This window comes from Gymnoscopelus braueri (assembly GCF_963280865.1).
Source record: "Gymnoscopelus braueri genome assembly, chromosome: 2".
NCBI classification, from domain to species: Eukaryota; Metazoa; Chordata; class Actinopteri; order Myctophiformes; family Myctophidae; genus Gymnoscopelus; species Gymnoscopelus braueri.
This window is the reverse complement of record NC_137604.1, coordinates 54,095,009-54,110,008: the sequence shown is the minus strand read 5'-3', so window position 1 is coordinate 54,110,008 and position 15,000 is coordinate 54,095,009. Positions and strand designations below refer to the sequence as shown.

Sequence of the window (15,000 nt, the reverse complement as noted above, 5' to 3'; positions counted from 1 at the left end):
CATGTGTGTGCATTTAGCAGACGCTTAATCCAGAGCGATTTACAGTAAGCAGGTAAATACGGAGTAATACATCAAAATGCATAGCGATTTAATCTACTAATCTAGGATCATAGGTAAACCAGGAACCTATCAACTGTCGTCTAAACAGTATAATATAAAAAAATAATAAAATATGTAATTTCTTTCTTTTTTTTCCATAATGTTTATCCCACGATTTTGTAACCCTGTGGTGGATATACACACACAGGACAATCATTAAGTACAGTTATAATTCACAATGTTTACAATAGTTTGTTCCACTTTACCAGAGGCAGTATTTCCTTTAAATGCATACTGTAGGTGCTGTTACCTTTAAGAGTAAATACACACCTCCGAGGTGATGACGTAATTACCTGCGCGACAGGTCTATTATTATTGTTTTCTTTGAAATAAACGGAGTGCTACTTGGCTCTTCAAAGAGGAATAAATCTCCGTCGTTTCTCTGCCTGCACTCCTACATTGGTGACCCCTTTTACTCTTGGACGTTTCACAGTTTATTGAACATGTCTGCTACACTAAAGTTGCCCGACTTTTGGGAACGGAACGCAAGTGCGTGGTTCGCACAGGCGGAGGCTCAATTCGCCATCAAGGACATAACGGTGGACGAAACAAAGTTTTATCATGTGGTGACGTCCCTTACCAGCTCAACTGCGGGGAGAGTGGTGAGCCTACTAGAACGTCCTCCAACACGGAACAAATACACCACTCTGAAGACGCATCTACTGGAGACGTTTGGACTTAATGAATCTGAACGTGCGCGCCAACTCCTCTCCCTTCCCGGTCTCGGCGACAGTAAGCCGTCTGAGCTGATGGATCACATGCTGGCTCTACTGGGAGACCATCAGCCGTGTTTTCTTTTTAAGGAGTTATTCCCCATTTTTTACACCCAGTGCCAATCTCTATGTAATCCTGGGCACTACACTCCCTCTGCCAACCTAGGGAGGCCAGGGCCGAGATCATGCCTCCTTCAATGCATGAGAGCCAACTGACCTTCTTGTCACCTGACAGGGGGGAGTTTCCCTGGTTGGACGTAGCGCGTGGAAGGAACACGTTATTCCAACCAGTTCCCTTCCCCTCCATCAGGCGCCCCGGCTGACCAGGGGGAGGCAGTATAGTGACGAGGATTACTAAATGTTTTTGTGAGGGTACCTACCCTAGGAGACACGGGGAGAACATGCAAACTCCACACAGAAAGGGCCTTCTGTACATTGAAACTATACAGTACACACTATAGGATGCCAGGGCTACAAATGAACCTGGCTAGTCTACATAACATGCCATCTAAATGACATTATAGCCTTTGCATAAGATTGCAAGGGTGTCAAGGCTAGGGCAAGTGCTATGGGCTTAGGTGGACTCTGAAGAGATGAGTCTTAAGGCCAGTCCACACCAATGCAATTCCTTGCAACATGCAACTACTTAGTTGGAACCATTATCCCCAATGGCAGTTGCAACTAGTTGCGTTGGTGCGGTCTGGCCTTTAGATTTCGGCGGAAGATTGGGAGTGAGTCTGCTGTTCTAACTGCAAAGGAGAGCTCATTCCCCATTTGCGTGTGTGCGTGCGTGTATGTGTGCGTGTGCGTGTGCGCCCTGTACCTGCAGTGTGATGTTAGCCTGTGGCCAGTTCTTCAGGTCGCCGAGCTGGACGTAGGAGTCTCTGTCCACGAAGTTGACGCTGAGCAGCTTCTCACAGCGCTGGCCCTCGAAGCCGGGCAGACACTGGCACAGTGCAGCGCCGCCCTTCTCCACACAGGGGGAGCCGTTCTCACACTGGGCCTGCTGGCAAGTGGGCGACGACGGGGGAGGGGGAGGAGGAGGAGGAGGAGGGGCCACCTCACACATATCGCCACTGTCACAGAGGAAAGGAGAAGAAATGGGGGCAGCGAAATGTCAGGGAAAATTGGTCGCTCGTCCATCATCTAGTGGAGATGCTGTTAAGAGTGGTCTCTAAAAGGAGTAGTTCACCCTCAATTACACACCCCATGAAGCCTTGAATTCACAGAGATTGTGTTGTTTTTGTCACATTCCTGAGCCAATAATTTGATGAGTCATCTACTGACTGATGACCCGGTCATGGAATTATTGGGTTATAGGAATATGACAAAAACTAAAAATATCTCCATAATTCAAGGCTTCACGGGGTGTGTAATTGATAGAGAATACGATTTATTTTTGGGTGAACTACTCCTCTAAGCCTGATTTATACTTACTTGCATGACGGTGTCGTGCTCAGTGAATAGCAGATCTACAAGCATTCGTGACGCGTTCGCGTTGTGAGCTTGTACGGTATATTTGCTATTTACCGCAGGCAACACCAGTGTGCAACTAAGTATAAATCAGGCTTTACAGTAACTGTTTGATGGGCTGATTCCATCAACCACATGACTTGACTTCAATGCCATGACTTGAAATAACCGCCATTAGCGAGAGAAAAATAGCAAGAGAAAAAATAAAGATTGCTTCGACATTTAGCACAGCAGGACACACTTTTCTCAAGTGGGGGGACAGGAGTTACAAAAAGGCACTAAGGACTGATTAATCACGACCAATCTGCTGTCTGATCTAAACAAAAACGAAAAACAAAGCATCGCGTTGTGAGCTTGTAGATCTGCAATTTTTTCGGCTTTAGGCGTACAGTTAAAAAAATACCAAAAATGTGTAAAAGTGACATTCATGAAATCGTGGTGCTAAAATGTTGATGTCCTCACAAGTATAGCAATACAAAAGTGTGTGTATGTGTTCTCACCTGTATCCCAGGGGACACACACAGCTGTATCCGTCTAGATGGTCCACACACCGAGCTCCATTCTGACACCGGTGGTCCGTACACTCATTATAATCTATACCGCAGTCAGCACCCACCCAGCCTGGGATACACACACACCTATCGCACACGCACACACAGACACACAGACACAGACACACAAACACACACGCACACACACGCACACGCACACACACACACACACACACACACACACACACACACACACACACGTTATATTTGGGTCTGTTTTGGACCTCTGTACTGAGGTCAGCAGAAACTGAGCAGTGAGTGTATTTTTAAGCTCACCTGGCATATATATAAAAACACTGCTGAGCCAGGCACTGACCTTAGGCTTATAGGTATGCATGTACTGTACTGTATATACTGTCTACTGTACGTGTTTCTATTGCAGAGCATAGTGCACAGGTGCAGTTGTGTGTGAGTGTGAGTGTGTGTGTGTGTGTGTGTGTGTGTGTGTGTGTGTGTGTGTGTGTGTGTGTGTGTGTGTGAGTGTGAGTGTGTGTGTGTGTATGTGTGTGTGTATGTGTGTGTGTGTGTGTGTGTGTGTGTGTGTGCGTGTGTGCGTGCGTGTACTGTATGTGTGTGGGTGTTTGTACTGTACGCGGCTTTGCACTTGTTGAGGTGTGTATGTGTGCATACTGTAGGTGTGTGTGTGCATTGAAGATTGAAGATTCAAGAGTGAGTGTGCAAGCATGCCTAAGTATGTATTTAGTTTGTCTAAATGTGTATTGTATGTGGCGTGTGTGTGTGTGTGTGTGTGTGTGTGTGTGTGTGTGTGTGTGTGTGTGTGTGTGTGTGTGTGTGTGTGTGTGTGTGTGTGTACATACAGTACATGAATGTCTGCCTGCAGTACAGTATGTATATCGTCTCTGGCAGATGGAAACCTAATATGTCCAAAATGGTTACTTTTCAGGATTCAAATTCAAAAGTAGCAGATCTACAAGCTCAAAATGCGTCGCTTCGCGCCACGTTTCGAGCTTGTAGATCTGCTACTTTTGATGCTTTTGTGTGACGTAGTATGATCAAGTAGGACGTTAATTTACGAAAAAAAACACAAACAGTTAGAATATTGATATTGAGATAAGAGGTTTCTGCCCGACAGCAACGATATATGTGTGTGTGAGTGCACCAAAGTACAATATAGGTCTTTATAGGCAACCATATATAATCTGTATGTGCATGTGAACGCAAGTACGTGTGTGTGTGTGTGTGTGTGTGTGTGTGTGTGTGTGTGTGTGTGTGTGTGTGTGTGTGTGTGTGTGTGTGTATTCACCTGGGACCAGAAGGAGTGCTGAGGCAGGTGGACTGGTGCTGACAAGGATTTCTACCTGGAGAACAAACATGCTCCTCTTCTTCACATAACACACCTGACACACACACACACACACACACACACACACACACACACACACAGAGACAAGGGGGGGGGTGAAGGGGAGTCAAAGGGAAGGAAATATAGCGAGAGAAAGAGAAAAAGAAAAAAGAAAGAGAACGTTACCTCACTCCTCATTCTCATTACAACAGGTACATCCTCTTACGTACGTGTGTGTGTGTGTGTGTGTGTGTGTGTGTGTGTGTGTGTGTGTGTGTGTGTGTGTGTGTGTGTGTGTGTGTGTGCGTGTGTGTGTGTGTGGGGGGGGGGGGTCTCTAATGAGGGGATAGAGAAGAGAGACAGACAGAGCTGTCTCTCCCCATACAGAATGCTTTTATATGAAGTCCAGTAGGAACCTCCTACTTGTCATATGAATAATGAGGCATACAATGTATGCTTATAGGTTTGAATGGTCCATCATTATGCACTTCATATATGGTTGCTGTCGGGCAGAAACCTTTTTATCTCCATATTTCTACTTCTTGATGTGTTTCGTAAATTAATGCCCTATATTTCGTCCTGCTATAGTGTCACGCAAAAGCAGCAAAAGTCAGCCGACTTCTTTATTGTTTTACTTGGCTTCTCAGTCTGGGAAGCTTCCAATGTGAAAGGGACGGGGTCTGACACCCAGGCGCCAAGGATTCTGATTGGTCTGAATCCTGCTACTTTTGTTATTAAAACAAAAAAAAGTAACAGTTTTAGACATAATGTGTGTCTATGAGAGACGATAATACTATTTGGCCACCATTCTGAGTGAGTCTGACCACATTCATAAATATGATTTTTTGTGTGGATGGTGTGATGTCCCTACCAGTGTACTGAGGGGGACACAGGCAGGTGTAGTTGCCCACTCCGTCCACACAGGTGGCGCCGTTCTCACAGCCGTGGTCCTGGCAGTCATCCACGTTCACTTCACAGAAGGAGCCATGGAAGCCGAACAGACAGGCACAGCTGGAGACACACACACACACACACACACACACACACACACACACACACACACACACACACACACACACACACACACACACACACACACACACACACACACACACACACACACACACACACACACACACACACACACACACACACACACACACACACACACCACAAAGGAAGAGAGAGAAACATATGGTCTGTCATGAAAGCTATAAACATAAAAGCATTTTTTATTTATTTTTATTAAACCCAGGGGCTTCATGCTGATAGGTGAGTGGACCGTCTGTTGTCCGCTGGTTGGATTCCGCCAGGTGACCTGTCCTGTGTTGCCATGTCTGCTTATTATAAGTGACTTTGGGTTTGTTTTTCTGTTAAGCTGCTTGTAAATATTGGTAGTTGCGGATTGCGTTTTTTTGGGGCTTGTTTCTAAAGTGTAGTTGCTTATTTGGGGCTAGTTTCTAAAGTGTAGTTGCTTATTTGGGCTTGTTTCTAAAGTGTAGTTGCTTATTTGGGGCTTGTTTCCTAATGTTGTTTAAACCAGTGGTTCTTAAACATTTTCATGGCAAGATTAATATCTCTGCTGTCCGGCAGAAACCAGCTAACTCCAAAATGTTAGGAGGTTTTGTTCATCATTGATAAGAAAAGCTAAATGGACCTCCAAGCTCACAATGAGGTTGGAGGTCAAAAGGGGGTGGAGCCTGGAGTCAGCAAAACCAGATAACTCCACCCCCCTTTGGTGGACTTAACTGGTTTAGCAGAAAGTTTGAGGATCCAATGGAGTTAGCTGGTTTTGTCAGAAGCACTTTTTAATACTTTCCATTGGTTCAATAGTTGGAAACACTTGATAACACTTGTACTCCTTTTTGTTTTGTTGGTTTGCCCCCTGAGACACATTCAGATGTTACTTTTATACAGCATATGAGTGGTTTGGTGCTACAGTATGAAGCATTTGTTTTGTTCAAGGTTCACAAGTCAATTGTATTTATACAATAACTACAACAGTCAGAGGGAAGGCTTAGTGTTGGTTCGCTCTGGCTAAGCGTAGGAGCAGGCAATGTGTTTGTTCTCAGATCACATACACCATGACTACAGATTAGAAGAGGCTTTTTTTAAACCTAAACTGCTCAAATCAACCTCTAGTGAACAGGGCTGGAATGGCAAACTAGTTCGGCATTTATTGCCTTGATGTAACACTTCTGATGTGTGAAAAAAAAGTGCCTCACATAATGTTAATATCATACATTGTGATAATGGGATGTCATTTCAGCATCAATTCATTCATTAATAGGTTTAACAGACTCTCTAGCACATAATGTGCATGCAGCCTCTCTCATACAGCTGATAGTCCAAGCAAGGTTGCTTGGACACAATTTCTTTATCAAATCAAGTACAAAGTAGCCCAAACACAAACCCATGGGACTTTTGGTTACCCATCAGATTCTGTGACCTACCCTCACAGTGTGTGTGTGTGTGTGTGTGTGTGTGTGGGGGGGCCGTCTGTCTGTGTGTGTGTGTGTGTGTGTGTGTGTGTGTGTGTGTGTGTGTGTTACCTAAACCCTCGGGTCTGTTCGTCAGTGAGACATGTTCCTCCATTGGTACAGGGGTTACTGGCACACGCATCAACTGGAGTCTCACAGTATTTACCCTGGAGAAAGAGAGAGACACAGAGACACACACACACACACACACACACACACACACACACACACACACACACACACACACGTTTCATCAATATATCAAGTCATTGACAGGATTATCAAATGTAGACAGAGATAACCACTCACCACACGCACATAAACATATTGGCTTGGTGGATTGAAACATTGAGCTCTTTGTGGGAAAATGATATTCTGGTAGATCTGTAGAAACTGCGTGAACTCAAGATGTGTGTGCTGAATCAGACCAGTGGTGTGGTCTAGGTTTTTTTTCAGAGGTATACGATAATCATTCCCTGCACGAGATGTGCGTGGTCGTGGGTGTACGCTAGCGCGTTTTCAATGGATGAAATGGTTAATAGACTGTATATGCTTTTTTCCAAAGAAATCTGCACTGTATACGGCGTATACAGCGTAACATGGTAGAACACACCACTGAATCAGACCCAGACACAAACTATAGAAAGTGCTCCTCAGAGCACAGGTCTCCACCAGGTTAGGTAGGTTACTTATTGTGGGCCAGCAGCCCAGCAATGTTCAGAATTTGCCAATCAACTTTAGATGGCAATCTTAGCCAATCAGGATGGAATATGAAAAATCGGAGAGATCCTTGTTGATCACATGACAATAGAGATAATGTGTACCGATTTGTGTGATGTTTGGGCAACATTTGTAGGAGTAATATGAAAAAAAATTGTTTCGCAAAAATCGGCCTCCAGGTGGCGCTGTAAAAGGCCAATGTGAAAAATGCAGGGCAATGTTTTTTCCTTGGCCTCTTATCTAGGGAGTGTGCGTGCAAAGTTTCACGCAAATACGTGCAATTATAGGTAAAAACACAAATCGGACTGTTATAGCGCCACCATGAGGCTGATTTGAACATTTTCAAGTGGCATTTCTTTCCCGGCTTAATGGGAATGTGCGTGCAAAATTTCACAGAAATCGCACGCTGCATTCATGATTTGAGGCATTTTGTTCAAAACGTACCAATCCTGCAAACTTTGGAAGCCCATGTTAGCCAATCAGGATGGAATATGAAAAATCGAACAGATCCGCCTTGATCACATGACTATAGAGATACTGTGTACCGATTTGCGTGATGTTTGGACAAAATCTGTAGGAGTTATATAAAAATTGTTTGACAAAAATCTCCTGGTGGCGCTATAACAGGCCAATCTGAAAACTTCGAAGCAGAGGTTCAGCTCTGGCATCCAGGGAGTGTGTGCTCAAAGTTACGCTGCGATTGGGCCAACGGTGCCGGAGATTAGCTGCTCACAGACAGACGGACGGACACACAGACATACGGAAGGACGGACAGGGTGCAAAACATAGTCTCGGCCACGCCTTCGGCCTGGCAGAGACAATGACAAATATATTACAAAAGCAACGGTGCAGCATGCAACACAGACAATCTCTCCCTCACACCCAGTCACACGCACACACACACACACACACACAGACACGTGCGTGTACAGAATATACCGTACCGTGAAGCTGGGTTTACACACACAGGTGTAGAGTTGTGTGGGGTGGGCCTGGCAGACCCCCTGGTTCTGACACGGGTTGGAGACACAGGGGCTGCACTTAGCCTGGACAGAGGCTTCCACTGGGCCTGGACACACATGGACACAAGCTGCTTTACAATGGACTCTTAGCGTGGGATCAATACCATTTTCGGGTTTCTGATCCGGTCGTAGCGGAAATAACTTTACGTCATCAAGTGGCCGGATCCAGTAACCGGACCACCGGCGCCGTGCATCTCCAAAATGATTCCGCTAGTTTAAAACTTGTTTAGTTTGGTATAATTGTTTCGTTTCTTTTGGTATAATAATCGTTTGGTACGTCCATCTTCGTAGCGCAACTAAACTAATTGATTTGTATTATGTGGGCCCTGTGGGGAACAAAACCAATGCGACGCCAACCGGAACCAACCACCGGAACCACTTTTTTTTTTTTTACTTTTTTCTAAACTGGATCACACGGCTAGTTTTAGAACGAATACCAGCCTTTCCTCCGAGGTGGAAAGTCTGGTGACGTGAGGTTAATGGACACTAGAACCTCTGAGCCTGTTAGGCGCTGTTAGAAACACACTCTAACCCCTTTAATGTCCACCCAGGGAATGGAACCATCGACCCCATACATCAACGCCACACTCGCGAGTCCATTCAGTAGCTTTCCAGAGAGAGAAAAAGAAAGAGAGAGAGAAAGAAAGAGGCATTTAGCAAACGCTTCGGGGGCGGGAGTGAACGGAGGAACCATGCATATTCAGCGCCAGGTAATAAAGGCTAGAGGTTGGGTTTAGCTCAGCAGGGGACGAATTAGACAATTAATCTTCTTCCTATCCTTTGTAATTGTGTACACGACAGAACATTAAACGATAAAGTACAGTCAGGCCTACTACGTTGCAAGGCAGTGAAGGCACATTCAAAGATAAAGTTGACATACAGCGAGGGGATATCGTTAGATTAGCAGCTGTGACAATAAGCAACACATTGAACACAAGCTCAGCTGATTCCAGGAGGAGAGAGGGAGGAGAGGAGGGAGGGAGGGAGGGAGGGAGGGAGGGAGGGAGGGAGGGAGAGAGACAGAATAGCAGTGGTGGAAAAAGTACTCAAATGTTTTACTTAAGTAAAAGTATCAATACTGCAATGTAGAAATACTCTGTTACAAGTAAAAGTCTGGAATTCTAAATTTACATGAGTAAAAGTACAAAAGTATTGGTATCAAAATGTACTTAAAGTACAAAAGTAAAAGTAGTCATTATGCAGAATGTCCCATTTCACAAGTTCAAAATGTATAAAAATCTTTTGAAAATAGCAGATCTACAAGCTCACAATGTGTCGCGATGCGACGCATTGTGAGCTTGTAGATCGGCTATTTTCAAATGGCCGAAATGTATAAAGGGCTGAAGTGGGTAATGTATGCTTTGTAATAATAATCAAAATCAAGTAACTAGTAACCAAAGTTTTCAAATAATTGTAGTGGAGTAAAATTACAACATTTGCCTCTGAGATGTAGTGGAGTAAAAGTATTGAAAATGGGAAATACTCAAAAGTGCACGTAAGTACAGTACTTGAGTACATGCACTGTGATGTAATGTTACTTTACACCACTGCAGAATAGGATAGAGAGAGAGAAGGTACAAGAATGCATTTTTTAATGTGTGTGTTGACCTTGACACGCCCCTTGATAATTGCGTCCGAATCTTAACCCGTCCCGCCCGCACGGCACCCGCGAGCAATAGGTTGACAGATAAATAGACAGCTCAATAAAACAGATCGATAGATAGATAGGATGGCTTATTTTTCACAGGGAGGAAGTTATTTTCCCAACAGTTGATGCATACACAACCCAGTAAATGACACATAATACGGTATCACAGTAACTCCTATAACAGACAGAAATAGAAGGTAGAAATTGACTGCAGAGCGCCGCAGGCTGAGGACATTAATGTGTCACCTAGACAGGAGATTACTGTATGTTTATTTATGCTTCTGTGGGTGGCTGTCACTCTCCATGCCTTTGTCCTACACTGACTGACTGAGCACCGACTTACCCAGACACTCAAACTTGTCTCCTTGCGTGGTGAGGAGCAGCTTGCCCTCCATGCCACGCGGACCGGTGCAGCGGGCGATGCCGGGCTCCTTGTAGCCGCTCTTCACCCAGTCTGACAGCCAGCGTAGGCGACAGTCACAGTACAGAGGGTTGGCACCGATGGCCCTGGGAATGTCAATGAAACCATTCACTTTGTTACATCACAGAGATAAATACCAGTTATCTTGTTTTTTGTTGTTGTTGTTTTGTTGTTTTATTGGGAAGAACGAGGTTATGGGCTACATACATAGTACATGTAAATTACATGTAAATTAATGTATATTGTACTTCCATTTTTCATTATTTTTCTTTTCCCCTCCGCTTTTAACCCACCCACCCACCACCCACTCACAGATCGCTCGTTGCCACTGGAGAAAAAAGTGAACTAATGCAAAATAAAACAATCTTTTACATAGTATTCCTATTTCCTACACACCTCTAAGTTCATATCCTCTAAAGGTATTGTATATCCCATCATACTGTATATTAGTAGTTGGGTTACCATGGCCAGTAAAGAGCAAACAAGTTCAGACAAAGTACATACTGTACGTACGTAATAACCTAAAGTGGTCTAGATTAAGTGATCTAGATCTTAATCTGGGGGTAGCACTGTTAATTGGTTAAAATAGCTCAATACAGGTCGCCGAGTGAGATTTATGTTTTTAACTGACCCTCTAATAGATAATTTACATCATTTATTATGTTAAGAATGACATGGTGGGTTAGGAAGGAAGGAAGGAAGGAGGGAAGGAAGGACGGACGGACGGAAGGCAGATAGGAAGGAAGATAATGATTTGCTGTACTGTTTTTAATGTCCACACAGTGGCGCTCTCACTCCTTAAAGCTCTCCTGAGATGCTGCTAGTTTTTAACATGAATGTGTGTTCAGGCTCAGCCTGGGACAGATGTTCTGTGTAACTCTATTCTATAACAGTATAGTTAATAGTACGGATGCAAAAGCTAATCGATAATCGATTTGAGAGATTGTAGATCTGCTATGTTCGCAAAAATATATTCGGATCGTGTTGATACAGTATATTAAAAAAATGAAATAATGGATAGTTGCAGCCCTACTGTAGTTAAAACTCAAGTGAAAATGTGTCTATGGCTCTGACCCTAACACAGTCATGGCTTGTGTTGTGCAGAGCAAGCATAGAAGAACGTTATGGTGACTTCATCATCAACAGATCAGCTGTCTCCTTCCCTACCTCCTCTGCTCACTTTATCATTCCCTTTCTTCTCCTCCATTCCCTCCTTCTGTATGTATTTACACCCCCCCTGTCCTCCATCTCTCTCCTCCAAGCTCAAATCATGCTTGACTGGGGATGCTGCTGTGTGGGCGTGCTCGCACGCACACAGGCACACACGCACGCAAACACGCACGTACACGCACGCACGCAAACACACACGCACCCCAGATCAATATTGCCCCAGGAACTAGTTGATCTCTCAAGCTAATCCAATATTGCAGGCAGCCACTTGAAAGCTGTGGATCTTTCTGTCTAAACCAGTGGACCTTTCTTTTCCAGACCAGAGAGAGACTGGAGACTCACTGACAGTTGACACTAAAACATTGATTATTGGAGCCAGGAATGAAACGTAATGAACACCCACCCCAGCACTATAGGGGTGTCACGATATGGGAAACCATTGGTAAAAATATATATATATTTGAGAGAGATTACGATTCTCCAAACCCACAATTTGATTTGACTAAGGTCAAGCTTTGATTGCATTTTATTTTTATACTTTTTAAATCACATTGTAAAAACTAAAAGAAAGATGATAAGTGTAATCCTGGTGGCTGTTTGTAGGTGAGGGAACTCAAGCGGTTGTTGTAAAGTGCCCTTCTGCCATGTAGAGCATTGGTTGTCAAAGCAACGCGTTTTGAGCTTGTAGATCTGCTACTTTTGCTGTTTTTGAATTTGAATCCAGAAAGGTTACAGTTTTGGACATAATGAGGTTTTCACCTGACAGAGACGATATGGAGGGGTGTGTACTGTACTCATACTGTAAGTGGTAGAGGTGAGTGAATTGTGTGTGTGTGTGTGTGTGTGTGTGTGTGTGTGTGCATGCGTTCGTGCGTGCGTGTGCGTGACTCACAGGTGAGAGAGAGAAGCCACATCACTGAAGATGCCCTCATGGAGTTCAGAAATGTCATTGCCATGTAGAGACCTGAAAGAAAGAAGAGAAAGAAAAATTAAGATTTATTCATTTTCATTCAAAATAAGTCCCGGAATGTAGCTTTAAGAAAGAAAAAATAAGTACACAGAAATATGTTTAATTACAGCTGTAGCACCATTATTGACCACAAAATAGACATATATGCATTTGTATGGGAATTATCAGCACAGTGTAATAATAAGCATAATTGTCATGATTAGTATAATAGGCATTAAGGTTAATTAGGCACACTGCCTATTATGTTGTACTGTATATAATCAGAGTCCTATATTGGTCGTATTCTTTCTCCATAAAATAATGCATACTTCGTCGCATGACAGTGTCGGGTAAAAGTAGTGAAAATAGCCGATCTACAAGCTCCCGACGTGCCGTTACGCGACGCACGGTGAGCTTGTAGATCAGCTATTTTTTGCTATTTATGAAATGTTTTGAAAGTGAAAGTGTAAGTGGTCAAGTGTGTGGGTTTGATAATTGAACCAATGAAAAGTATTAACAAGAGCTTGTAACTATGTAATGTAAACTATGTTGGATTCATTGGAACATTTTCAGGATTGAAATTCAAATATAGGAAAAGTAGCAGATCTGCAAGCTCAAAACGCGTCGATTCGTGCTGCTGTTTTTTATACTTTTGTGTGACGCCATAGTATGATCAAGTAGGGCGTTAATTTACAAAAAAACATTAGAAGTTAGAATATGGAGATAAGAGGTTTCTGCTCAGACAGCGACGATATATACTGGAGCTGATCCAGTGGTTTTATGGAGTATCGTCACCTTGACGACGACAGAGAGCAATGAGCGTTGCTCACCTAATTAAACAAAAGCAGATGTCGATCACTCCTGTGTGTGTGTGTGAGTGTGTATATGTGTGTGCATGTACAGTATATGTGTGCATGTAGACGTGCATTTAGTTAGTGTGTTGCTTACAGTAGTCGTAGAGAACGCAGGCCTCCCAGTGCCAGTGGAGGGATGCAACGCAGAGAGTTGTAACTGAGGATTCTAGTGGGGGGGAGAAGAACAGCACAATTAAGTACAACACACACACACACACACACACACACACACACACACACACACACACACACACACACACACACACACACACACACACACACACACACACACACACACACACACACACACACACACACACACACACACGCAAACCACCTACACACACTACAACGGGCTCACTTCATTATGCCGTATACCTGCTTAATCCCACTTAATTAATTCATATATTCACCGTGCAGTCATATTTATAGATAGATCATACATTATATTCACTCATTCAGATATGTAGGGGCAGTATTTTTTATTATTGATCGTGCATCGTACCATGAACATGTTTGACATTGTGACACCGTGGCACCTAATTTCAGTGTTCATTGTTCATAAATTGTTGTTGTTGTTTTTGTCCAAAGCTGAAAATAAACTAGACTGAACTGAGAGCGAGATAGATAGATCCATAGATTGATAGATCCTTAGATCCATAGATCGATAGGTGTGTGTGTGTGTGTGTGTGTGTGTGTGTGTGTGTGTGTGTGTGTGTGTGTGTGTGTGTGTGTGTGTGTGTGTGTGTGTGTATGTGTGTGTGTAGTACTCACAGTGTGGTCAGTTGGCTCATGTTGTAGAAGGAGTCATCAGACAAGGAACTGATTTTGTTGTTACTGAGGTCTCTGGGGAAGCAAAGGGTTAACTCTAATCAGCACACACAGAGACAAAGCGCAGATGACTTCTTAATGCACACTTTAGAATAAAACGCACCCTTAAAACAGTTGCTGCAGTCTATTGTTTTAAGAGATACTATGAGTGAATTTAAGGGTATGTGTGCTATTCTAATGCAGTTAGTCATTGCAAGGATCCTTCAAACTAGAGCCAGTTAGAAGGTCTATAGCACCCCCTGGTGGACTTGTTGGCTAAAATCTGGGTGCACTCACTAATACCAAGATACTGTTGACAAAGATTACAGCATCCATAGACTGCTTTATATTATAAATATTATACATAATATAATATAACATATATAACTATTATCCAACACACTTAGCAGTACAGGTTGTCCTGTCAGCAACAGTGGTTCTCAAATATTTTCATGTCAAGGACCCCAAAATGTATGTATTTGGCCGCAGACTTTGAAAAGATTTTGTGCCAGGGATATAAGAGAAGATTTGTGAATACGTAATTTGTGAATATTTGAGCTCAAAACGCGAAGTGATGCGTTGTGAGCTTGTAGATCAGCTACATTTGAATAGCCAAAGTATAAAAGACATTTAAAGTGGTTAAAACTAGGGGTGGGACGATATGGGTACCTCACGATACGATATATATCACGATATTAGGCCCACGATAACGATATATATCACGATATTTGATATATTGCGATATCACGATATTCAATATATATTGCAAGAAATTTCACCAACGATA

The 15,000-nt window shown here is 43.3% G+C and overlaps 1 protein-coding gene across 1 annotated transcript in view; it reads right to left on the bottom strand.

Annotated features, from left to right (window-relative positions):
- The window catches only part of slit1b (slit homolog 1b), an 89,982-nt gene that overhangs the window by 14,082 nt on the left and 60,900 nt on the right, over positions 1-15,000 (bottom strand). The window contains exons 23-32 of the mRNA XM_080416860.1: positions 14,178-14,249; positions 13,498-13,569; positions 12,493-12,564; positions 10,353-10,516; positions 8,284-8,408; positions 6,692-6,786; positions 5,011-5,150; positions 4,101-4,194; positions 2,786-2,923; positions 1,636-1,888 (exon numbers count right to left, since the gene is read on the bottom strand). Coding sequence (XP_080272986.1) covers positions 1,636-1,888; positions 2,786-2,923; positions 4,101-4,194; positions 5,011-5,150; positions 6,692-6,786; positions 8,284-8,408; positions 10,353-10,516; positions 12,493-12,564; positions 13,498-13,569; positions 14,178-14,249 — 1,225 coding nt within the window. The remainder of the gene's footprint in view (positions 1-1,635; positions 1,889-2,785; positions 2,924-4,100; positions 4,195-5,010; positions 5,151-6,691; positions 6,787-8,283; positions 8,409-10,352; positions 10,517-12,492; positions 12,565-13,497; positions 13,570-14,177; positions 14,250-15,000) is intronic.